Raw genomic sequence first — 25,072 nt, 5'->3', positions numbered from 1 at the left:
TTCCCTTCCCTTCTCTCTTTCCCTCCCCTCCCCCCCTCCCCTCCCCTCCCCTCCCCTCCCCTCCCTCCCTCCCCTCCCCTCCCTTCCCCTCCCCTCTCCCATTTCTAATATATTTCTTTTCCATTCTATTCTGCTCTATTTCCAGTTTCTGTTCTGTTTCTTATTCTATTCTGTTCTGTCCACTCCATCCCATCCTGTCCATCCCATCCCATCCCATCCATCCCATCCATCCCATCCATCCCATCCCATCCCATCCTATCCTGTCCTGTCCCGTCCTGTCCGTCCCGTCCGTCCCGTCCCGTCCCATCCCATCCCATCCCATCCCATCCCGTCCCATCCCATCTCATCTTGCTTTCAGCAGCCTGATCTGTCTGGTTTGTCACCGTGGGACACGGTGGGTGCAGGTTTAGGGCAGCCGGCAGAGCGGCACTGCGGTAACGTAAGGGCAGGTCTCCGGCAGCTGCATCCCAGGGATGGCAGTGAGACACTTCTCCCGGCCTTTGTGCCGGCTGCCCCAAAAGCTGATCAAGTTTCACCCCCGAAATAACTTTCTTCTGCAAACAGTAGTGGCCGTTATAAGTCTGAAACCTGACCACGGCCTTGCATTGGTTGCTTTATCAAGCTGGGAATTTGTTGACATTTATCATGTCTCCCCAAAAACTGTTTTCCGGTTCCCCAGTGGTATTTGGTGGAAATGAGGGCTTCTCACCTCCTTTCCCACCTCCTCTTGTGCTCTGCAGGCTGGTCCTGTAGAAGCTGGTGCCATTCATGCTCTGAACCAATTCTCAGCATCTGATGGAGAAGCATCTCTGGGATTAACATTCCCTCCTGCTGCATTTCCATATAAAAACTTCTCACTATTTATTTTGCAGCTTTTCTTGTCGCACTGAGAATTACGATTTGTTTTCTAGTAACTGTATGTGCATTTCCACGGCAAGCAAAGGACCGTGGAAAGTGGCAGGTCAGGGAATTTGTTCCTGATGTCCAATTTTCTGCCTTTAACAAGTCTCTTGCTGCGTTGCTGTTTGTGAAGTAGCCCAGAAGAGGAGTGGAGGCTTTGCAAGCATTACTCGTGTGAGTGCTTCTCTGTATGGGATTGCCAGCGTGTGACAGAGCTACAGCCTCCAATTCCTCTCTGCTTAAGGCATTTCTCCTCAAGGAGCAAACCTGGAGCAGCTGGTGGAAGAAGGTTGTCCGCAGGCTTTAGCAAAAACGCTACTGGCTGCAAAAGTAGCGGCTCTGCATGAAATACTGTGCTGGTTTGCATTAGCTCAAAAACACCATCTCCTGATACCAGGAGGAGACACTGTGGAAGGCAGAGGAGACATGATGGTTTGAGTTGTAAAGACCCCATCCTGAAGTGCCCCTTCGCACCACACAAGGAGAGCTGGAGACCCGGGGATCTGAGCAGTTGTAGGAAACCCTTCCAGCTGGGAAGTGCTGGAGGTTCGTTCTCCTCATGGGGAACCGGGATGTAGAGCAGATCTCCCCCTGAGATGGAGGTTGCAGAAACAGCGCTGAGGAGACGATGCTATTGCCATATTGTGACATAGCAAAGCCTTTCTCTGGCTTTTCTGTGCTGGGGCGGTGCAGTTTGCATCTGTCCAGCCAGAGTCTGGAAAGAGAGAGAGAGATAGAGAGAAGAAAGGGAGAGAGAGAGAGAGAGAAAGGGAGAGGAGAGGAGAGGAGGGAGGGGAGGGGAGGGGAGGGGAGGGGAGGGGAGGGGAGGGGAGGGGAGGGAGGGGAGGGAGGGGAGGGGAGGGGAGGGAATGGAGAGGAGAGGAGAGGGAGAGAGGAGAGGAGAGGAGAGGAGAGGAGAGGAGAGGAGAGGAGAGGAGAGGAGAGGAGAGGAGAGGAGAGGAGAGGGAGGAGAGGAGAGGAGGGAGAGGAGAGGAGAGGAGAGGAGAGGAGAGGAGGAGAGGAGAGGAGAGGAGGAGAGAGGAGGAGGAGAGGAGAAGGAGAGGAGAGGAGAGAGAGAGGAGGAGGAGAGGAGAGAGGAGAGGAGAGGAGAGGAGAGGAGAGGAGAGGAGGGGAGGGAGAGGAGAGGAGAGGAGAGGAGAGGAGAGGAGAGGAGAGAGGAGAAGAGAGAGAGATTTCAAGTTGGAAGGGACCTACAACAGTCAGCTAGTCCAACTGCCTGACCATTTCAGGGCTGACCAAAAGTTAAAGCATGGTATTAAAGGCATTGTCCAAATGTCTCTTAAACACTGACAGGTGTGGACGTCAACCACCTCTCTAGGAACCCCGTTCCTAGAGGTGTTTGGCCACTCTCTTTCTAATGTCTAGTCCTCAAATCTTGGGGACAGTTTTGGGCCCCCTTCCACTACAGGAAAGCCCTTGAGGTGCTGGAGCAAGTTAAGAGGAGGGAACGGAGCTGGTGAGGGGCTGGAGCACAAGTGTGATGGAGCGGCTGAGGGACCTGGGGGGTTCAGCTGGAGAACAGGAGCTGAGGGGAGACCTTCTGATCTCTGAACTGCCTGAAAGGGTTTGGAGGGTTTGGAGCCCCCCTGGCTTGGAGCCAGGGGGGGTTGGGCTCTGCTCCCCAGGAACAAGCGCAAGGAGGAGAGGAAACGGCCTCAAGTTACACCAGGGGAGGTTGAGGTTGGATCTGGGAAACAGTTTCTTCCCAGAAAGGGTTCTTGGTCATTGGAACAGGCTGCCCAGGGCAGTGCTGGAGTCACCATCCCTGGAGGGTTGAACAGACACATAAATGAGGTTCTGAGGGACATGGGTTAGTGCCAGTGTTGGGTTAATGGTTGGATTCGATCTTGAGGGTCTCTTCCAACCAAAATGATTCTATAATTCTATGATCAGGGCTTGAGGCATCGCAGGGACAACTTCCAGTCACTGCCAGGCAGGATTTACCCACTGCAAAATCCCAGGGAATGTTGGGTAGCTCTCCTAATTTACTAGATTTCTGTACATTTACTGCGATGTCACTGTAGATCGGCTCAGAGACGCTTGAGGAGCGTACTTGCTGATCATCTGTAATCAATAGCTTGGAGGGTAAGAGAGGGGTCGGCGGCTACCAGAAATCCCATTGCTTCTCATGTTCATCACTTTGGAGTAGTGGAGGTTGAATCTTTCCATGTGGGTTATTGCAACATGTTGATGCTTTTTAGGGGCAAACAGCACAGGAGGGCATTTTCCTCTGCAGGAAAAGCTGTTCCTCTCCGTCTACAAAAATACCTGGTTTCTATTTTACTGAAAATTTTTTCCCAAATATTGCAGAATTTGGTCAAGAAAATGAAATCTCAAATCCTCATTGTCATTTTCTTTTTAGTTGAAAATGGACATTTCAGCCACGCAGGGATGAAGGAGGAAGGATTTTGGTTTGACTGAAAACTTGCATTAACTGGTAGAAGCTTTTCAGATTTCAGGCACTAAGAAGTGTCAAAGTCATATTGCTTGGAGCTGGGAGAATGATTGGTTTTCTACATCAGTCTTAAGGCTCAAAAGTATAGTGTTAAATGGAGATTTTACAATCAAACAGAAGATGTTGTCCTGCTGAAGCCTTGCAACACTTTTCTAGGTATTTAAGGATGATCTTCACTTTCTCTCCCCCTTTGCTGTCCGCCCTAAAGCTGGGGATAAGTGTTGATAACACCAATGCTGGGACCACCATTAGCTCTTGGGGCTACATCAGCTGCTGCCAACATCCCCAACACCCATTAAAATATAAACAGCAGCAAAACGGGGCCATATGAGAGTTTCTTGGGCTCCTCAACGTAATTTTGGTGACTTTCATGAGCAGCAGCAGTTATGGGAGAGGAACTGATGCCTTCAGCACCATGCATGGCCAAACCAACCAGCCGAGCAGCGGGAACATGTAATTGCAAGGATCTGCTGTTCTTCTTTGTTTTTTAAGTTAAACGTCCATGTTGACCCGTGTCATGTTGTGTTCACGGTGGAAAGAGCATCATGGAAACGTTCCCGGTGAAATAGCTGTGACTGCAGCGCTGCCAGATTGTTTTATCCCCTCCCCAAACGAAGCCTTGCAGCTCCTGGGATGTTTTCGTGAAATAGAAATAAAACCCAGGCGAACAGCAGTTTTATTCTGAAGGAACAATGTCGCTCTTTGTTTTGAGGTCCTGCAGCGTTTCTTGGGTTTACAAGAAGCAAAACGTGAGGCTGGTTATAAAGGGAGGACAAGCCGGCTGCCTTTACGTGCCAGCCGCGGGCAGCACTGAAACACAGTGAATTCCCTGGTGAAAGGTGCGTTTTAAGCCGGCGTTTCTGCCTTGTGAATGCTTGTTACAGCTGGCAGAGATACAGGGAGTCAGCTGAGTGCTGGTACAAGCTGTTAACTGGTGAGAGGCAGCTCTTACAGTCCGCTCTTTAAACATCTTTTTGGTTTCTGAAAAACAAAAACCGGAGTTTCGCTTTGCTTTGAATGTCGCTGTTGTAGGGCGGATTTTTCCCGTCCTCCCTGACTCAGCCCCCAGCTCTCCCCCCGTCTCCTCTTTGACGTGGGCACTTCAGGGCAGGATCAAAGTGGGTGAAATGAGAGAATCTCCTCTTTACGGTGACTCATTGCTGGCTTTGGTCAAGCGCTTTGCACTGGGTGATGTGAACAGCAGAGAGGGGAAGGGATGGACATCTGCATCGCCTAAGTCCTTGTCCTCGCTTCACAGCCAAGCTACTGTAGTTTGCTGTTCATCATGCTTTAAAACCAAAGCAAAATATGTCTGTTTTTACCCAGGGAGGGTATCTTCTCAAATCTGAGATCTGATCCGATCAATTAAATTGTTTCTTCTTTCATTTGCTGCAGCGAGATGGAAGCGATGCGCAGCCAGGTGTTTCCCCAGGCTCCCGTGGGACAGAGTCACCGCCAGCCGAAGCCGGGGCTTCATTTTTACACCTCAAACATTGCACAGGAATTTTTCTTAACTCCTGTGTACGTTTTCCTTGTGAGGAGCTCAATAGCTCTTGCTCTTTGTGCATGGGGTGCGAGCAGCAAGAGGGGCTCCCTGTACAGATGTTCTGTTGTCTAGTGCTAGTTTCCAGCAATAAACTCCGTGTCCCCGTAGCTCCCGAGGTTCATAGAAGAGCTGAGAACTGGGCCAGATTTCAGACTGAACCACAACTGAACCTTAACTTCCCTTAAAACTCCTTTTACTCTAGGCCTTACATTTCCTCTTAATACATGGAAATTCCATTATTGGCCGGTGCGGTTCCAGCATTTATTTTTACTTTTAACATTTCCATGTCTGCTGTGGGACAGGAAGCAATGGTGGCAGTCCCTAGCATCCCAAGATAGGAACCGGTTTGTTTTACCTTTACTTTGGCTGCGTTAAGTTTTGCTGAGCGCATCTTGGCCAAGCTCCAGGATGCTGGACCAAGCCCACCATATTCAGAGAGAAGTGAGTAATTGCAACTTTGCGGTGGTAACACGGGGAGGAATGAAAAACTGTTTGCAAAACGCTTTGAAGATAATGACACCCCACAATTTGACGAGTGGTGGTGTTACTGAGCATGCTCGAGATAGCTCGTTAAAGCTCGGTGATTAGAGGACCGGAGAAGAAACACCATTTCCAAGGGTGCCCAATTTGGACTTCCTTTGAGAAGGGAGTGGTGAAAGGGAGGGCTTAGCCAAAAACAAACGAGCATCTCCAAGGCAGATGGAGATCACAGACCTAAAATTACACCAGCCAGGCCAGGCGGGATGAAAGGAATTAGCATCTGGTGACAAAGGGCGGGCGGTGTCACTGCGCAGGGTGGGTGACCAGATGGCCTGGGCTCTGTTGGATGTCCTTCTGCAGGCAGTTTCAACCTTTTCCCTCTTGCAGACCTCAGTGTATGTATATATATATATATGCACGCCAGCTCCAGCCAAGGTAAAACCCAAAAAGGTTCAAGGACCTGGTTTCTCAATAAATATGCAACCGGTTGCCTGATTTCTGTGGACTCCTTGTGTTATCCTAGCTGAAATTAGGTGCAATGAGCTGCTGGTTGTGGCTGCTGCAGGTCATAGAGTCGTTTGGGTTGAAGGGACCTTCCAAGCTCATCTGGTGCCCCCCCTGCCATGAGCAGGGACATCTTCACCAGCTCAGGTTGCTCAGAGCCCCGTCCAGCCTGGCCTGGGATGTCTCCAGGGATGGTTCAGCCACCACCTCTCTGGCCAACCTGGGCCAGGCTCTCACCACCCTCAGGGACAACAATTTAATCCTCATGTCCAGCCTGAATCTGCCTCCTTTAGTTTAAACCCATCACCCCTTGTCCTGTTGCAACAGGCCCTGCTCAAAAGCCTCTCCCCATCTTTCCTGGGGCACTTTTCTCCTGCATCCTGGATGGATGCTCACCAGCTGTTTCCTGGAGCAGTGTTTTGGGGTGCAGAGGGGACAATGCTTGTTTAAAATGTTTTCCCTTCTCTGCTGGAGCCCTGAAAGCTTTTGCAGAGCTGTGCTATGAATCCCATCAGCAGTCCCATCTCGGTTAAAATGACCTTTTTCAGTTTATCCCCATGTCCTGGTGTTATTTTTAGTGCAGAGGAGACCAATGACCTGGTTCATGGCACAACCCCCCGAACGCTTGTGTTCACGGAACCCCCTGCACCCCAATTCCTGCCTCAACCCCACGCCATGGGTCACTGCAAATGCATTTCTATAGCGTAACCTGACAGTATTTGAAAATAAAGTTTAAAAGCACTGTTGCAATGCAAGAGAAAACCTAAGAACTAAGATTTAAATCCCTCTCTGGCTTCTCACGTATGTGGGGGATTTGGGGAGGAACTGGTTTTGGTCCAAGGTTTGTAGATGTTAATTGCGCCGTATATCATCCCAATTCTGCAAAGCACGGGGCAGAAATCTCCAGAAGAAGTCGCTGGCTGGTGGGGGTTTGCCTTCCTACGTAACCGCATTTATTTTTATTTTACTTTTTGAGCTGGTATTCCAGGAAAGCCCATTAAAAGCTGGCAGCCGCTTGCCAGCGAGCAGCTTGCCGGAGCCGAGCGCCGACGTGTGATGCCGGAGTTCCTGCGCCGACGCTCGGGGATGACTGATGGCACGAGGTGGCGGGGGAAAGGAGGGGAAAAGGGGGATGTTCTCACTCCGCCGAACTTCCTTCCTTTGTGTTTCCTATTAAGCGGAGGGAACCGCACTAATGCGGCTGCTTTTGCAGCCTTCCAAACTCCGGTTTAATTGCGGATGATTTCATCCTTGCCTTTTAATGTCGAAGCCAGTGGCCTGCGTCATGCAGCAGGGAGTTTAGGCAGCTTTTTTTATTTGCATGTGAGTCATTGAGCTTTTCCAGCTGAATGTCACCAACTTGGAATTTTCGTCTGATTTGGTTGTTTTGGTTTCGTCTCTTGGTGTTTTTCCACCAGGCTTTTTTCCCTTACCCCTCGCTCCCTGCGCCCCCCATCCCTCCGTAACCCCCCAACATAAAATCAAAGGAAAAGGCTAAATGTGAGTTTGAGTTGGCATTGCGAAAGGACGGGATTATGGATGTTCGCGGACGGCCGGGGGATAAAGGATGCTTTATGTCGCTGGGAGGGAAGGACCGAAGCCAAGTCAAATTAAGGGCTCTAATTTGGGAGCGGTGTTATTACAGGTCAGAGGGAGTCAGTTACTGGCTAAATTGGGAGAACTGTCACATGCGGGAGCTGCAAATGCTGCTCACATGGCTGGGGCACACAAGCTCCTGGGCAACTCAGTTGGGTTTTGTTGACAACGCTTTAAAAATAATAATTTGTTAAAAAAATCTGCTTATTTTCCCTCAAAATATAGGCCCTGTGGGAGGGGCCCGCTGTCCCGCTGCCGGCCCAGCCCTCGCCTGCCCTTTGCACAGAGAAGTTTATAAATAGACCAACTCCTCCATTATGTGCAGCTTCAGTCTCTTTATTTTTATACTGGAATCTGTTCAATGATTAACAGTTTAAACCATGTGCTGTATATCAATACCTTACATACCCTTCATAACTTATTTTTAGTATTTTTTTCCCCCCCCTTCTAAATCCTTTATCCATGTTAGGCAACATAGTTATGACATTCAGATAGTTTTATTTCTATTTTAGCCTTTGTAGAAACTTATCTGCATTTCAATTGAGAGCTTTTGCTAAAAGGCTTTTTGCAATTGAAATTAAGAAGTCAGAGGAGTATTTCCTCCGTGCCTGTGGTTGTGCCTGTAATCTCCTCGCTGAAAGCCAGGGAGATTTGGGCGTTTTTTTATGGATTAGGCTCAAAGCAGAGATACAGAAACCTCATGTTTTATTTCTTTGGCTTCCTGCATCCTAAGAAATTCCACTGAAAATCTGGATTTGAGGGCGTGCGGAGGCACTTGAGCAATAGAACCCCAATGTAAGTGAAAGCGGGCAGGGTGCTGTACCCCCGTGTCTCAGAAGCAGCAAATCCAGCAGCATTTTGCTCTTGCTGGTTTTACTGCTGCTGAGCTCAGGAGCTCTGAGAAACGATGGGACTTCTGGACCCAAACTGCAGCAGCCTGTTTAATTATACTGTTAATCCTTGCTGACCATTGCCATGGGCCAAGCTGCTGCTGCAGGCCAGTGAAGCTCAGCTCACTTTGCACGGCAGCCAACGAAAGCCACTTGACCCAGGACCTCATCGGGATATCTTTGTCCGTCAGACCTGGCACGGCTGCTGTGATATTTCTGTCCCCTTGTTGCATGCACAAGGGCTGGTGGATCCATCCCTGTTCATCCCATTATGGCTTGAGAGCAGTGCCCCCCGCCCAGGGACAACGTTTTGGTGTCATTTCTGCTGCAATAGCTTTCTTCCACCCACCCTGTATGGATGGTGCTCCTGCTTTCTGCTGCTCTCCCACACCAGTGGGCAGAGGTGGAGAAACATCTCACCTGATGGTATCCATGTTGTTGACCACGGTTTTGAAGTTTTGCACGCTCTCTGTTGTCAGATAGGACCATAGCACTATTTTCCTACAGTTTAAAAACACCATCCTCCCCATCTAAAGCTTGGGAGTGTGATGTCCCTGATGCCCACGAGCTTGTGTGCTTCAGCAAGTAGAGAAGAAACCAGCGCTGTGAGTCCTTGTCCAGTGTCAGGGTGGCTTCACTCTTCAGGGCAGCTTCCACAGAAGGTTGTTTGGTTGGCTGGTTGCTTGGTTGGCTGGTTGCTTGGTTGGCTGGTTGGTTGGCTGGTTGGTTGGTTGGTTGGCTGGTTGGTTGGTTGGCTGGTTGGTTGGCTGGTTGGTTGGTTGGTTGGCTGGTTGGTTGGTTGGTTGGCTGGTTGGTTGGTTGGTTGGCTGGTTGGTTGGGTGGGTGGGTAGTTGGTTGGTTGGTTGGTTGGCTGGTTGATTGGTTGGCTGGTTGATTGGTTGGTTGGTTGGTTAGTCCACGAAGTGTCTGTCCTCCTCCTGGCCTCTGGATGAGAAGAGAGGAGGTGGTACCTCATCCTTGCTGATGCCCCATCTGGCTCTGAGCTCTCATTTCTGACATTGAACATCCTATGTTTTTCTGCCCGAGTGCTGAGCGCTTGGACACAACTTGAGGGATTTTCACTCTTGTTTCGCACCTGTTGGCAATGCCATCATTGATGTAGTCATCACTCCATGAGACCATGCTGATTGGACCGCAGTTTATGCAATCAGTTAAACAAATTCATCTTTCCCAAAGTGTTCTCTGTACCAGTGCTGGTCACATCACGTTGAGGAGCTCAAATACCACTGTATGTGCGATGTAGGTTCCCTTGGCACCTATGGGGCTTTTGATAAGGTTTTCCAGCTTGTCGTCTTTGTTCTGAGTCACTGAGATGCTCCCAACATTGCAAAAGCTCTACGCTAAATTAAAAGTCATGTTGCTAGGGAGTGTTGTGATAATACATGGTATTACGCTCTGCAGCACAAGTGTGTAACAGAGCTGGCCTAGAAAACAAATCCATGAAACCTCCCATCAGATGCACATTATTAAAATTGGAGTGCACTTCAGCTTAGTATTAAATATGTCACGCAAAAAAAAGACTCTCGCTCCTTCCGAATTTCCTGAAAGTCTGCTTTGGGCTGAAAACTGTTGTGACTGCAGCCAATTTAGAGAAGGAAAAATCCCCGCTCTTGTTGCTGTCTGCAGAAGCACACTTAATGATCGTGCCCTGTGATTCTCCAGGGCTAAAAATATAGTGCTTCTGGGTTTGTACAAACAGGCTCCTAATAACTGGAGCTCTAGCAAGCGCACAAGGTAGGGGGAAAAATAGTGTTGAAAATATGGAAATCTTTCTTGTTTCTACTTGCTCTGCAGCACAGTAGAGCCAGGCTCTTCTGTCCATGGGGCTCTCAGCATGAATTAGGGGGTGTTTTGTTGAGGGATCTCCAAGTTAATTCTGTTTCTGACCAAAATAATGGACATTTTGCTCCTTTTTGAGTTCACAACATGGATGGACAGTGCTGAGCTCCCTGCTCTGTCTGCTGGGGTGGATTCATCAGCCCGCTTGGGGTGACAGGGTGAGAAGATCTCATTGAGGGTTGTCTTCAAGGTTGGCTTCAGTGCCAAAATCCGCAACTCCTGCTAACGTAGTCCATGCTGTGAGATCTAGTAGCCCCGGCCTGAGATGCTTAGCCTGGGGACATCCATTTCTTCCACACAAGGAAAGGACCCAAGCTACAAAAAGGACACTTGACAGGGCTGCTGTTGCTTTGGGGAGCTTGATGGAGAGAGGAGCTTCCAGTGGTGAACAGCTGAACTTGCTGCCCCAGAACTGCCGTTAAAGGGGCAATGAGTTGAGTAGCATTCATGTCTTATCCCCATAGATTGTTTTGGTTTAATTTGTTTTTTTAGCATTGTGTTTGTTTGTTTTTCCCCAAAAGCTGTATGTCATATAGTTGCCTGCTCCTTAGCCTGGCTTCCCAAGAAGAGCTGCAAGAAGTTGGCTGTTCTTCAAAAGCAAAGTGAATTCAAGATGCAGCAGCCACCTCCCCTGAGCTCTTCCACATCTGCCTCATCCTTGCCGTTATTTCAGAGCACTGCCCAGACAGGACACACTTCTTTTGTAGCACAGAAAATAAGGCAAAAAGTGGCCAGCTGTGCTGGCAAACCCTCCATGCTGCCTTGGCAATGGGCATTGAAGGACTTGCCTGTTGCATGCAGGGAGATGTTGGGAGTGATTGCAAGAAGGTTGTGTCTTTTGGACAGAATTGGTTTTGGTGGTTAAACTCACACTGTTACATTTAAGAAGTCAAAGGGATTTTGCATAGTTAATTTACAGGGAGCTTCTCAACCTCGGTCATTAAAGATGAAGAAGATAGAATCATAGAGTTGTTTTGGTTTGAAAAGACCTTTAATATCATCGAGTCCAACTGTTAACACTGTCAAGTTCACCTCTAAGAACCTCATCTCTGTGTCTGTTCAAGCCCTCCAGGGATGGTGACTCCACCACTGCCCTGGGCAGCCTGTTCCAATGCCTGACAGCCCTTTGGGGAAGAACTTGTTCCCAATATCCAACCTCAACTTCCCCTGGTGCAACCTGAGCCATTTCCTCTCATCCTATCACTTATTATTTGGGAGAAGAGACCAACACCCTCCATGCTACAGCCTCCTTTCAGGTAGTTGTAGATGCCCCTTTGTGAAGTTCTCTGCACTCCTGTCATTGCTTAGTCCTGCAGTATGTTACTTTTGATGGCCGTAGGGCTCTTCTCTTTTTTTAACTAAGGAACCAATTTTCCTGCAGTGGGGACATCCCCAGCCACGTCCTTGTGCAGGACATGCTGTGCCTATTGCTCCATTTTTATGGCATCTCCTCCCTGCATCCGCACTTGTCTGTTCACCTCCCTCCCTGCTCGGAGCTTCTCTGCAGCAACCGTTCGAGTGGAAAAGGAACATTAAGAAAGTACTGAATGTATTTTTAGCCTCTTAGAATGTGATGTAGCTGCTGGAAACACGGAGGACAGACAGCACCGTGTGAACTGATAGGTTGCCACGCATCACCGGCAAATTTTCCGTCGAGCGCTGGCTCTCCTTGGCACCGTTGCGAAGCCGTGGTGCAAGGTGGAAAAGGGAGATTGTGTGCGTGCCTTGCGTGATACAAGGTGCAGATTGCTGTCCGTCTGTCCTCTCCGTATGGGTGCTGATGAAGAAAAGGTCCTTCTGTTCTTCAAAGAGGTCATCTGCTCTTAAATCTGCACAGAAGCCGACCCACTAAGGAAAGGGAGAATTCAGTGATAGCCTTTTTATCTCTCATTATAGACTGAAGGTGCTGGGGTAGCGCTGAGCTGTGCAACCACCTGGGACCTGGAGGTTCAGAGCTGTTGGGGTGGGCGCTCCAGGAGGGAAAGTGCAGAGCCCTGATTGCCACGAAGAGCAGTCCCCAAGTCCAGGGTTGGTTTGCAGACATTCTGGCTGTTCCTACCTGCTAGACAAAGTTTGTTACAGGGAAGGAACTTCGCCACAACCCCCCAGATATCTCCCCAAGTTGGACTGTTAGACTTGCATGGGAGGGAGTGAAACCAAAAAGCCGGTGGTGAGGTTTTAATAGTTTTTCCTCTGTCAAATCCTGTGTTATCTGCCAGGACAAGTGGTTTTGGGGAAGAAGAGGTCCCACAGATGTGTGGTAGATGCCCCATTCCTGGAGACATCCCAGGCCAGGCTGGACGGGGCTCTGAGCAACCTGAGCAGGTGAAGATGTCCCTGCTCATGGCAGGGGGGGCACTGGGGGAGCTTTGAATGTCCCTTCAACCCAAACCATTCTGTGATTCTATGCAGACCTGGCCTCTCCTGGCCGCTGCAGCGTGGAGATGCAGGAGGTGCTTGGAAGCCGTGGGTGCCTCATCCAGCAGGCAGGGATGCTGTTTGGCATGGATGCTGTTTGGCACAGATGCTCTTTGGCACAGCTCCCGTTGCCTTCAGACGTATAGGATTAGGTCTTCCTGCTCCGCGCTGAAGTCAGCTCTAGCGCAGGCATAAATCCGAACCTGTTTGAATGTCGCAGGTGGAGGTTGGTGGGGTTTACACACCGCGCTGCAGCCTCTGGATGTAGTTGTGATTAGGAACATCACCAGTGTCTTCTTGCCTGTGTTAGCCGTGGGTTTGCATCGATTCTGATGAGAGGAGGAACAGGATTCAGGTTCGCAGACGTTACAATGTCAGCTTGCATCTCTGTCTTGTGCAATCGCCAGGTCTGCAATAAGCTTTATCATTGAGTTTTTTTTCTTTTAATTAGCGTTGGTTGCAGTAACAGAGGCACATGCTGAAATCCTTATTATTTGGCCTCTCGTGGAGGGAGAAGGCTGCCAGGTTTAACGGCGAGGGTATTGATGTGCTCTGGATGGGGTACAGAGAGCGTTTCCAGCAGGGTTCTCACTTTGTTTTCTTTAATGTTGATCTTTTGAATGAGGCTGATTTAGGAAGAGAATGATGTAAATTTGCCCAAACAAAGTCTTGTGAATGGGTCAGCGTGCAGGTGCTAATTACTGCAAATAATAATTTAAATCGCTTTTTCTGGAAACACGCTGTAGTTCACCTTCAATTGAGCTGCTGCAGCAGGAGCCAGGACAGAGATTTGCATCCACAGCAGCATTAGAGAGAAGATTTGTGTGATGGGTGGTGGGGAACGGGACCATCTCACAAACCAGTAAATCCAGTTGCAGGAAGGCTGGGACTGGCAGCAACCTGCCCTTGGTGCAAATTCACACTTGTGGTTGAAATCTCTTCATTTTTTGCTCTTATGCTTTAACTTCACTGCAAACCACACTGTGTGAAATGGGGTATGGTCTTTCTACCTCACTCATGCTTTTCACCAAGCCAAGTAAGACCCGATTCACGCAAGTGCTGGAAGTCATAGACCTGACAGGAGTGTTGCCATGGGCTCAGGATTGATGAGCATAGAGCCACAGTCTGTTAGTGGCAGGACATGGAAGGTGACTTGAGTGCTGAGTCCTCAACAGCTTTGAGAAAACGCAGGACATCGAGGAGGAGTTAATTTCAGATTAGAATTTGGAAGCTGAAAACCGATAAATTAAAGCTTCAACCATGTAAATTCAACTGGAAACTTAGGCAAACTGAACTTCTTGGGAGATGTTGGAACAAATAGCCGGTAGATGTAGGGTTGGGGTTTGTCTCTTGGTGGCCGTTCACTGCGGGATGACATTTTGGACAGAGGTTCTTGGGCTGCGTTTATGTGCAAGATCGGGTTTCTCGAGCACTTTTGACGTGGTGAAGACAGACATGGAGCTGTAATAGGTGTTAGATACCAGGGCTGACTCTGGTGGTGACCTCGGTTACCGCAGATTTTGAGGATTTCGATGGAAGCTCAACATCTCACATGCACATATGAGGCTGCTGGTGGGTAATGATGTGTTGCTGGGTCTTTATGAAGCAGGAGGAGTCTGGGTACTGATTTTTATGCCTTTGCCTAAAAAATGGGTGCCTCCACACATTTCTGCCCAATGCCCAGAGCTGGTGCCACATCGGTCATCCAGGAAGCAGTGAACAATGGGAAGCTGTTCTGGGAGCTGCTGAGGAAAGCCTCCTGCAAAACCTTCCTGCAAACCCTGAAATAGCCATCGCTTGCTCTGGGGCCACCAATTTCAGGCTCATTTGAAGCAGTTGCAAACTCTGCAACCGTTTGATTGCAGGGCAACAATAAACCATGGCAGATGCTTTCTGTCAGCCCCAGCTCCCCTGTAGCCCTCCCCTCCTTCCCACTAAGAGACGATAGGAGGAAAAGAGAGACAGACTTCCAAGTTGGAAAAAAGTTAAAGAAGTTTTAATAATTCTACTAATAAAACAGAGATAATAATACAAAGTATACAAAACCAATCTTGAATTTTCATGGTAGCTCAGCAACTGAGCAGCTGCAGGGCAGGCACCTGGAAGTCCTGGGTTGGACTCTGCAGCAAACCAGAACTGGTTTCAAGGATGCAGGGGCTGTCACTTGGCCTCAGATCACAGCGATGGCAGACAGGGTCCTTCCCAGATGCCAGCCATAGTCAAAGGGAGAGCAAGACCCTCATGATCACCCACTTTTATATGGTGTTATGATGTGGATGGGATGGAATACTTAGTTGGTCAGTTTTAGTCACCTGTTCAATTCGCTCCTCCTTGCCCCTCTCACTTACAGGACGTGCGTCCTTATCAGCAACCTTGCATTCCATTGCTATGTCTACCAAAACATGTAGCCAACTTCAGAAAAGTGCAGTTACTAAGAAGAACTTAGCTGAAAGAAAAGTTCATGAAAAGAGAAACTGGTCTTGTTTTTAACAAAACCAGGACAAACTCCCTAAGCACAGATTGGATTTCTGGTTTGCTGTTGGCCATCCAAGACATGAAAACCTTGGTGTCATCCATCCCTAGGAGGGCTTGGTTGCCATCCAGGAGCACACAGTTCCTCCCTCCAGTCTCTGATGCTGCAGCACGTCACTTTGTAAAGATCGGGGATCCCAGCCTAAATTTTTGGTACAAACTTGTGGTTTTTGTCCCCATCTGAGGGTGCTGGTCCATTCAGCCTTTTGTGAGGGTGCTTTGTTCAGTGGGTGCCCTTCAGATGCACGTATCTAACTCTTAGTCATTTCTTGCTTGGACAAATTCTCTGAATGGGCTTTTGAGAACTTTATGGAAAATGTTGTTAAATGGAAAACAAGGGTATAATAAAACACTAATTTAAGAGCAATTTACTGACAACTGGAGCCCTTAAATGCACTAACTTACCATTGTGGAGCAACAAAACCATGCCTGCTATTTAAATATACTCTTTGTCACTCGGAAAATCCTTGGGCAGTTTTTAAAGCACTTCCAGTCTTTAATTGTTGTCCTTGTTACTCATGATAAGCTGTTGTCTAGCTCATAAATTACACATCATTCATCTCAACCTCTTCACCAAAGCCCCAGTCAACATATTTGTCTGCTTCACTTGTGAGATGTGATAAGTCGTGACAACAGGAGGATAACGCAAGCTCTGCTTTCAGAATGAAAAGGTTTATCTTGGTTGGGGTTTTGTTGGTTTTGGGTGGATTTTTTTAAGCACTTGAGAGGTATCATGCGTTGCTGCTGTTCCCTGGAGATGTGTCACCTGGTGATACAGATGCGTTCGCGTGCCTGTGCTGACAGCTCCTCTTGGCCATCCCTCCAGGCAGGGTCGGTGTTTTCAAGGTGGAGACTATAGGTCTGTTTGCAGAAATCAAAAATAGAAGGAAAAAAACAGGCAGTTTGGTACTTAAAGGTTTCTAAATGCAGGCACCAGCGCTGGTTTTTGCAGATGCCCGCAGGGACTGCCCAGCCCTACCTTTACCAATCCGGGTTGGCTTTACCCTTCAGAAAGCTGCAGTGGTTCCCGGTACGTCATTAACGGCTTCAGGAGCTCCATGTCTCTCGCTGATGGTTGAAATAACCCCGTCATCTGTCAGGAGGTTCAAAGTAAAGGCAAGAAGAGCCGTCACGGCGTGTGGTGTTAGAAGCTGGATCCATCATCACTGGACGTAGGGATAATTAACAGTTTGCAGGGATCCAGAAGTGATTAAGCAGATTTTTGAAAGAGAAAACTGTTGAGAGCTTATTAAATTGACAAACATCACCTCTTTTCCAAGGCAGAAAACTCCAGTTTCGGGGATAGTATTGGACCTATTCATAGCACAGCACAGGTTTCAGCCTTGAAAGCAGGACCTGGCTGTATCTGGGGCTGTATTTATACACAGACAGCCTGCACATGCATCAGATGTGTTGTGTGGCAGCAAAATTATATGTATTAAGTAATCCTACATTAGAAGGCAGTTTCACATCCCACCTTCATTCAGCTTCTCCCATGGTGAAAATTGGGATTTTCTGCTCCAGGGCCACCAGCAGCTCCCATCCCTGGCCAGTATGAGGGTCACAGGGCTGGGAGGGGACCTGGCTCTTTAGGGTGCTCACGGTCAGGTGTCATTTTGGCTCATCTCCAGAAGATGTGGGTGCAATGACAGCAACAGGCAGGAGAGCGGTTTTGCAGAGTTTCAAAGCAGCAAGGTGGAGTTTCTAACTTTGGGGCTTGTGATGGAGAGCATCAGGCATCCTTGATGCAGCACCCAGGGTACTAATGAGGCTGTAATTTGATTAGTTCCCACCACCCCGTACACCACCGCAGGCAGCGTGCCAGGACCCTGGGATGTGGGAGCCCAGATCTGGGATGCATCCTCACCATGGCTGATCCAGCAGGCCTGGTTCTGGCAATCACAGAATCCCAGAATGTCAGGGGTTGGAAGGGACCTGGAAAGCTCATCCAGTGCAATCCCCCCGTGGAGTAGGAACACCCAGATGAGGTTACACAGGAAGGTGTCCAGGCGGGTTGGAATGTCTGCAGAGAAGGAGACTCCACAACCTCCCTGGGCAGCCTGGGCCAGGCTCTGCCACCCTCACTGAGAAGTTGTTTCTTCTCAACTTTAAGTGGAACCTCTTGTGTTCCAGTTTGAACCTGTTACCCCATGTCTTACCATTGGTTGTCACTGAGAAGAGCCTGGCTCCATCCTCCTGACAGTCACCCTTTACATATTTATAAACATTAATGAGGTCACCCCTCAGTCTCCTTCAGCATCTTGGTGGCTGCGCTGGACTCTCTCCAGCAGTTCCCTGTCCTGCTGGAACTGAGGGGCCACAACTGGACACAATATTCCAGGTGTGGTCTCCCCAGGGCAGAGCAGAGGGGCAGGAGAACCTCTCTGACCTACTGACCACCCCCTTCTAACCCACCCCAGGTACCATTGGCCTTCCTGGCCACAAGGGCCCAGTGCTGGCTCATGGTCATCCTGCTGTCCCCAGGACCCCCAGGTCCCTTTCCCCTACACTGCTCTCTAATAGGTCATTCCCCAACTTATATTGGAACCTGGGGTTGTTCCTACCCAGATGCAAGACTGTACACTTGCCCTTGTTATATTTCATTAACTAAAGCAGTCCCAGATGTCCAGGAGTGCCTGGCAGCGGGCAGGGAGATGAAATGGGGCTCCTGTGTTCAGGGAGACGGTGGAAAGGGGTTTTGGAGGGGTCACCAGCCCCTCTCCCCACACCCAGAAGCAGCTCCAGCTTTCCTCCTCCTGCACCGCCCACTCCAGATCCCTCCGTTTTCTGGCAGATAGGATTAAGCCTGACCTTCCGCCACATCTCAGAGGGAGCCAAACCTCTTTCAGATCTAATTATTTTCCATTTTTGTTTAATTGTGCACATCCTGCTGCTGGCTGAGCAGGAGAGTGGCTCCTGCTCCCAGCCTCTCACCAGCCATGAGCTTTCAGATCAGTGCTCCATCTTCTGGGGGTTGTTATTTCAAACCCCCGGATCTCTTGGAGGTCTAAGGTGAGTTTCCCAAGGAGCAGCTGTGGCATCATCCTTTGTTTCTTCAGCAATGAACTTCACTCTCAGCCACCCCTGCGCAAGGAAGAAGAATCTGCCCAGGGCCACCTGCCTCCCCCATCCTTCTCCTCCTCCCCAAATTGCCTCGACAGCCATGATAAAATGTGGGGTGATAAGGGAAGGGGCAACATCCCTCTGCGGGAAGAGGGAAGAAAATAAGATGGGTTTTCACCTCCCAGGCAGCCGGCCAAGAAGCAAGAGAGAGAGGGGACAGATAAATCATATTAAGCATGACAAAGAGCTTTGCTTGCAGCAGAATTACATCTGCATATGGAAAATACGGTGATGCTCTGGTGAACAAACGCTCAGCCTTCAGTTGGTGCAAGGGGGAGGTCTGAGTAGTGTGCCCCGTGTGCTGGAGGTGTTGTGTGCAACCAGTAGCATTTCAAAATCAAGCAACCTGCCCAAGGGACTTGTCCACAGTAGGTGATAAACAGCGTCGTGTTGTGTCCATGTCTGGCAACCTGATGCTGCTGGTTCCCATGTTGGGGCTTGAAAGTGGTCACAAGAGAGGTGGTCAACAGTGACTTATGTCAAGCCTGAGCTGATGCTGTTTGCAATCATCCTTGGATTTAGATGCAATGTCCCCCTTAGAGCTTCCAAAAGCAAAAGGTAGTTAAGGCTTTCGTCTTGCTTTCTTGGACAATACCTGCATTTCATTATTCTGTGCAAAGCAGCTGAGCTGCTCCAAAGTGTTTTGAGGTTCCTCCTGTCGAGAATACCCTGTACTCAGTTGGTAGAGCCTGGCGCAGGGTGGAGAGCTTCATAGAATCATAGATCAGTTTGGGTTGGAAGGGACCTTCCCAGCTCCCCCAGTGCCCCCCCTGCCATGAGCAGGGACATCTTCACCAGCTCAGGTTGCTCAGAGCCCCGTCCAGCCTGGCCTGGGATGTCTCCAGGGATGGTTCAGCCACCACCTCTCTGGCCAACCTGGGCCAGGCTCTCACCACCCTCAGGGGCAAACATTCCTTCCTTAAATTTTGCCTGAAAACCACCACCCCTTGGTGACCACCAACACTGTTGGTTGTGCTGGGATCTCTCAAAGGGTGGTTTCAGTCCCACTGTGCTTTTGGCAAAAAAATATTGGCCAGCTGGAAGGGCTCGGGATGGTGAATTATGACCCAAGATAAAAATTGCTGTGCAATGCATCAGAAGGTTTATGTCACGTCCCTGCTGTGGAATGGACTTCACGTTCTGCTACACTTGTGTAATTTTTACAGCTTCACTTAGGCTATTATTTTTCCAAATCTCATTCTTTAGCACCAAAACAACCTCTCAACATCTCCATGGGTATGGGAGGACACACAGAGTACTAGAACTCGTTTCTGCTGCACATGAGGCGGTTCCTTCTCCACCAAAGCTTGTGCTTCTCGGTGCGGTGGCCCGGGATGGCTTGGGCAGGCTGCGTTGGGAAGCAGCTCTGGAGGAGGGATGGGTCTGTGGAGAAGTAAATACCACTGCAGAAAGTTCCAGTGAGAGCTGTCGGTGTTTCCAGCAAGCCATCTAGTGGCTTCCTATTAAAATAGTTTCATGTCCTGAAACTTGGAAGGTGAAGCTGGAGGGGCAAGTGCTGCTCACCCCGGTTGGGTGGAGGAACCAACCTGCAAGGTTTGGCCCTAATTGGGAAAAGACCGTCCTGTAGTAGCTCCGTTCTGGGTCATGGGGTGGTGGAAGGGGTGAGTTAGCTGCTGGATGCCAGCGTGGATCCTCCCAAGAGCAAACCTCATGGGTGATCCTATAGATGGACGTTCAGATCTTCATTGCGCTGGTGTGAGTTTGGTTACCCTAGCTCAGAAATAGAATGACAGAATAGCATGGGTTGGAAGGGACTTTCAAAGGTCATCTAGTCCAACCCCCCTGCAAATGAACAGGGACATCTTCAGCAAAAATACATGAAGGGTATAAGGAAAATCAATGATTTAGAGCAGCTTCTTCTCTTGTATGGATAGGACACAGCAGACAGGGAGGGAGAACATAAAGTTTTGGGGTTTCTTTTAATAATATGAGAATTCAGGTCATTTCATTTGGTGAAGTTTTGGGTAGTGGTTTTAAAGCAAACAGACGGAAATCCTTTTTCACCGGATGGTTTAGTTGTGACACACTTAGACACAGCCTGCTGCAGGGACTGAAGGTTTGGAGGCTTCATAGAGGGGTTTGGTGAACACTGGAGGAGAGGCTGATCTGGGGCTGGGAATTGTCAGCCGTGTTGTCTATGTAGATCCCGAGCTACCCTTGGCTGGTGTTTGTATAAGCTGTTCAGAAAAACCTCGGGTGATGGAGATGTCACCATGTACATACAGACAGTCTCTCCCTGCACATCGCTACCCCAACCTGTATGACATAGTTTCTTCATGTCCAACCTCATTCACCTTTGCTGCAATTCCAGCCTATTACTAAAAATCCCCAGGAGACATGGTGAACGGATTGACCACATCAATCTTCCACCTCTCAGACCGATGACAGGCCGCTCCGTGCTGGTTTTGTGTGCAACAAGGCTTTTTTTGACTGGTGTTGAGTCTGTGATGCTCCCTAACCCCAGGCTCTTCCCCGCCTGGTACCGCACAGCGATTTGTTCCCACCTGCATAAAAGCTGGTCTGGGTGAAGATGTCTGTCCTGGTTTTGTTAAAAAACAAGTTTCTATTTTAGTGAATTTGCCTGTCAGCTAAAGCTTCATATCAGCTGCATTTTCCTGGAGAACCAGATACATGTTTTGGTAAACATAGCAATGGAATGTGAAGTTATTGATAAGCATGGATGGACATCTCGCCAGACGGGCAACGAGAAACAGGTGACCAAGAAACTGACCAACTGTGTATAACATCCCATTCACGTGATACTTCATATAAAAGTGGGAGATCATGAGGATCCCGTCCCTTCTTCTTTTCCTTTCTGCTTATGGCCGACATTAGGAGAGGACCTTACTAGTCATCCCTGTGAACTGAGGCCTAGTGAGAGACTGAATCCAGCTCCGGTTGGCTGCAGAGTCCAGTCCAGGACTTTGGCTGCCGGCTCTGCAGTTGCTGGGACTTTAAGGATTGGTTTTGTATATTTTGTATTATTTTCTCTATTCTTATCAGTAGCATTAGTAAAACATTTTTAATTTTTCCAGCTCTCTTCTCTCTGTCCTTCTGTCCCTCCCGATCGCCTGTGCTGAGTGGGAAGGGGGAGAGGGGGTGGGGCAAAAGGGGAAAGGGGGGGAGAGGAGGTTAACAATACGTCTGCCAGGGTTTTATTGTCACCCCGCAATCTAAACCCTCGACAATGTCCCTGCTCATGGCAGGGGTGGCACTGGGTGCGCTTTGAAGGCCCCTTCCCACCCAAACTGTTTTATCATTCTGTGCTTGCACCTACTTAATACAGCTGGGTTTTTTCCGACTTTTCTCCTGGTCTCACCATTGTTTCGGTTCTAATCCACTTTTGTAGAGTGTTTTCATTTCTCCCAGCATGATACCTACACATTATTCAATAAGTAATAATAAATGTATTCACACTTATCCCATCACCCGTCTCAGCGGTGACACACCGGGTAGTGTCACGGCCAGGACACGTCTCCTGGCTCAGCACGTCCTCCCAGTCTGTGACGGTGAATCACCAGCAACGACTCTCTCCATATGGTTTCCCGATGAGTTGTGTGCCCACATTAGGGTAGTTTCGCCCGAGCGTGTTTCTCTGGTGTGCTGCTGAGGAAGCCGCGTGCGGCAGCACCTAATGAATATCAAGATATACGGCGCTGCCTGCTTCTGCGCCTGTTCACAGGCCAGTTACTCTGTTGCAGAAGGAAATTAAATTGTTCTTGACAAATAGGCGTCGGCAGTCACTTATCATCTTGTTATCTTCTAAGTGCTTACAAATAGGTTGTTTCATTATTTGTTCCATCAATTTTCCAGGAGTTTGAGTTAAGTGACCAGTTTGTAATTCCTTGGCGTTTTCCTTTTGCATATTTTCTAATGCTAAACCCTATGTTTGTGCTTTTTTTTTTTCTTGGTCTTCTAAATCCTCTCCTATCTTCCATAAGCTAAGAGAGGAACAATAGCTGCTTTAGCTGAGCCCTTTCCTAAATACATTTGTGGCAGCTAATCACACCGGACTGGCGGAAGAACCAACACCCCGGGTTGGTTCTTGCCCTCCTGCTGGGATGCTTCTTCCCTTCACCCTCCAAAGCTCTTGCCCATGTTAGGTCGTTTGAACCTTGAGCTTTTCCATTTTCCAACCAGTGATTTCAAAAGGTTAGGTTTATCCATGAAGTGCTTTTGTGTAGTGTTTTGTGTAATCTGCAGCGATACAGAAAATCTGGGCTGAACCGCGACTTCGATTAACGTTATGGCAACAGCAGGGGAGCTACGTGGCTGTAGAGATGGATGTAATTTGGCTTTTTCAGTGGATTTCAGGAGTGTCTGGTAATTCTGGGCCTCCAGTTCGGCACAATTTGCCATGACCTGGGTTTTTGCCATGACCTGGGTTTTTGGAGACTGATGACCCCCCTGCCTGGCAGATGGTCCCTCAGTGGCATCACGCATCAGGCATCCCTTTGGTGTGTCGTATTTACCCTGCCAGGGCCTATTTATTTGTTTATTAGCTCCGTTTGCCAATTGCTCAATTCTCTTCTTGTTTTCTTTTCTATTCCTTCAACAGGAATCATTAACCAATGGCAACAGGAATCCAAGGATAAAGTGATTTCCCTATTGTTAACCCACCTGCCTTTACTGAAGCCCAGAAACATCGAGGCAAAAGTCGAATACATGAAACTCTTGCCTAAAATCCTGGCCCACTCAATCGAACACAACCAACACATCGAGGAAAGCAGACAGCTGCTGTCCTACGCCTTGATACACCCCGCCACCTCCTTGGAGGACAGGAGCGCCCTGGCCATGTGGCTCAACCACCTGGAGGACCGCACGTCGGGTGGCTTCGGCGGCCAGAGCAGGGGTCGCTCGGATTCGGTGGACTACGGGCAGACGCACTACTATCACCAAAGACAAAACTCCGATGACAAACTCAACGGATGGCAGAACTCTCGAGACTCGGGCATAAGCGTCAGCGCTTCCAGCTGGCAGGACAAAAACCTGGCGTGCGAGAACGGCCATCTGCCCCTCTACTCCTCCTCCTCCGTCCCCACCACCATCAACACCATCGGCACTAGCACAAGCACCAGTAAGTACCCACGGGAAGCACTGGGGACGGCCACCCACAGCATGGTCCCCTCATCCTGCTAGAGAAGATCGCTTTGCCGTTGTTAGCAGAGGGGCTGGGTTCATCTGGGCCATAGAAAAACTACCTTTTTCTTTTATTTTCTTTCCCCTACCTGCTTTTTTATTTCCTGCCTGCCTTTTTTAATTTTTTGGTTCTCTAGTCCTGTGAGACTTTAAAGACCTGGCAGCTGGAGAGGAGGGAAAAACAGCCGAGAAGCTGTAAGGGTAAATACATGTGTTATTGAAGGCAGCTCTTTTTCTTTCACGTAGCTCCATCGAGGTTTACAGTTCACATTTCAAGTGTTCCTAAAGCAAATGGGGAGCTGATGCTTCATGACCAGAAGTTTGCTGGGGGACTTGAGACAAGTCCAGAAGTGAGCTGGGGACTTGGGACAAGTCCAGAAGTGAGTTGGGGTCTTACTGGGAGGAACTGGGATTGGGGGCCCCCAAAGTGCAGGCATCGTTTTTGGAAGCAAGGTTGGTATCCATGATCTTTGGGGTGTATCTGAAAACGTCCTGTTGTATCTGTAGCGCATAGAGGTGTGAAGGTGGCGGTGATCCGGGGGATTCGATGCACAATCCTCAGTGTTTTCCAGGAGACTTGGGTTGTTCTTCCCTCGTGGAGGCCCTGCCAGGCTTTGGTGGGAGCGGTGGGTGGTGCAGAGCTCAGCCCAGGGCATGGACACTCGGGGACACTGCAGAGCACCGTGGCGGGAGGTTTATCACTGGTTTTGCGTGGAGATGTGGTGCAGCTGTAACTGCTTTTTAAAGCAGCTGTTGAGGCCTGTGAGCCATCCTTGGGAGAGGAGAAACGAAACATCTTCTCAGGGGGGTCCAGGAGCTCCTCTGCTGTCACCTGCGGTGACTGTCACCAGCTCACCAAGGCTGGATGTCCTCCCTCACTTTGTGGTGTTCAGAAGGTCTCTCTCTCCAGGATGCTTGGCATCTCCTTAGATACAAGGGATGCAGAGAGCACTTCAGGGAGAAGTGGCTTCCTGCGGCGAGGGCGCTGGCTTCTCTATCAGCGTGTGGAAAGCCACAATTAAAGAGCTGAAAGCTTTAAAATGGTCACTTAAGGCTTCTGGGTTTTTCCCTCTGCTGTAATAAATGCTTTTTTTAGGTGGTGTTTCAAATCGACAATGATACAAAGCGTGGCTCTGGGTTTAGTGCTGTAGCACCCTGGTCCCTGCCTGTCCAGGGTCCATCCTTGCAGGCAGCGCAAGGGGGGATTTAGCAGAAGGGTCTCAGCTTCTCCACTGACTCTGAACATCATCCCCATCTCATCTTCCATCTTTCAAGCCCTGGCCCCTGCTGCCATGGGGTTGTGTGTGATTCAGCTTCTCCGAGGGCTGGGTCCCTGCACTGCGGAGCGGAGCTGAGCTATTCCAGGGTGAAAGGCTTGACAAGGGGGCAGGGTGAGAAGAACTGCGGATGTATTTGCAATTAGTCTGTTAAACCTCTCCAGTGATTAATTTTGGGGGGTTCTTCCTCGTGGTTGCATTCCCCTGGTGGTTTGGAGGCTCTGGAAGGAGGTGGCTTCGGAAGGGACCTGGTTCCTCACGTCAAGGGAGGGCTGATGGGTACAGCAGGTTCATCACTGGCAATGGCTGA

At 49.2% G+C, this 25,072-nt stretch overlaps 1 protein-coding gene across 4 annotated transcripts in view; it reads left to right on the top strand.

The window, feature by feature from the left end:
• SAMD4A (sterile alpha motif domain containing 4A) overlaps nucleotides 1-25,072 on the top strand; it is a 111,480-nt gene that overhangs the window by 45,289 nt on the left and 41,119 nt on the right. For all 4 annotated transcript variants that reach the window (XM_065063160.1, XM_065063158.1, XM_065063159.1 and 1 more), the window contains exon 3: nucleotides 22,905-23,423. In XM_065063160.1, coding sequence (XP_064919232.1) covers nucleotides 22,905-23,423 — 519 coding nt within the window. The remainder of the gene's footprint in view (nucleotides 1-22,904; nucleotides 23,424-25,072) is intronic.

The sequence above is a fragment of the Columba livia genome, chromosome 5 (assembly GCF_036013475.1).
Source record: "Columba livia isolate bColLiv1 breed racing homer chromosome 5, bColLiv1.pat.W.v2, whole genome shotgun sequence".
NCBI classification, from domain to species: domain Eukaryota; kingdom Metazoa; phylum Chordata; class Aves; order Columbiformes; family Columbidae; genus Columba; species Columba livia.
Note: the sequence above shows the minus strand (reverse complement) of the source record. Positions and strands in the feature narration are given on the sequence as shown.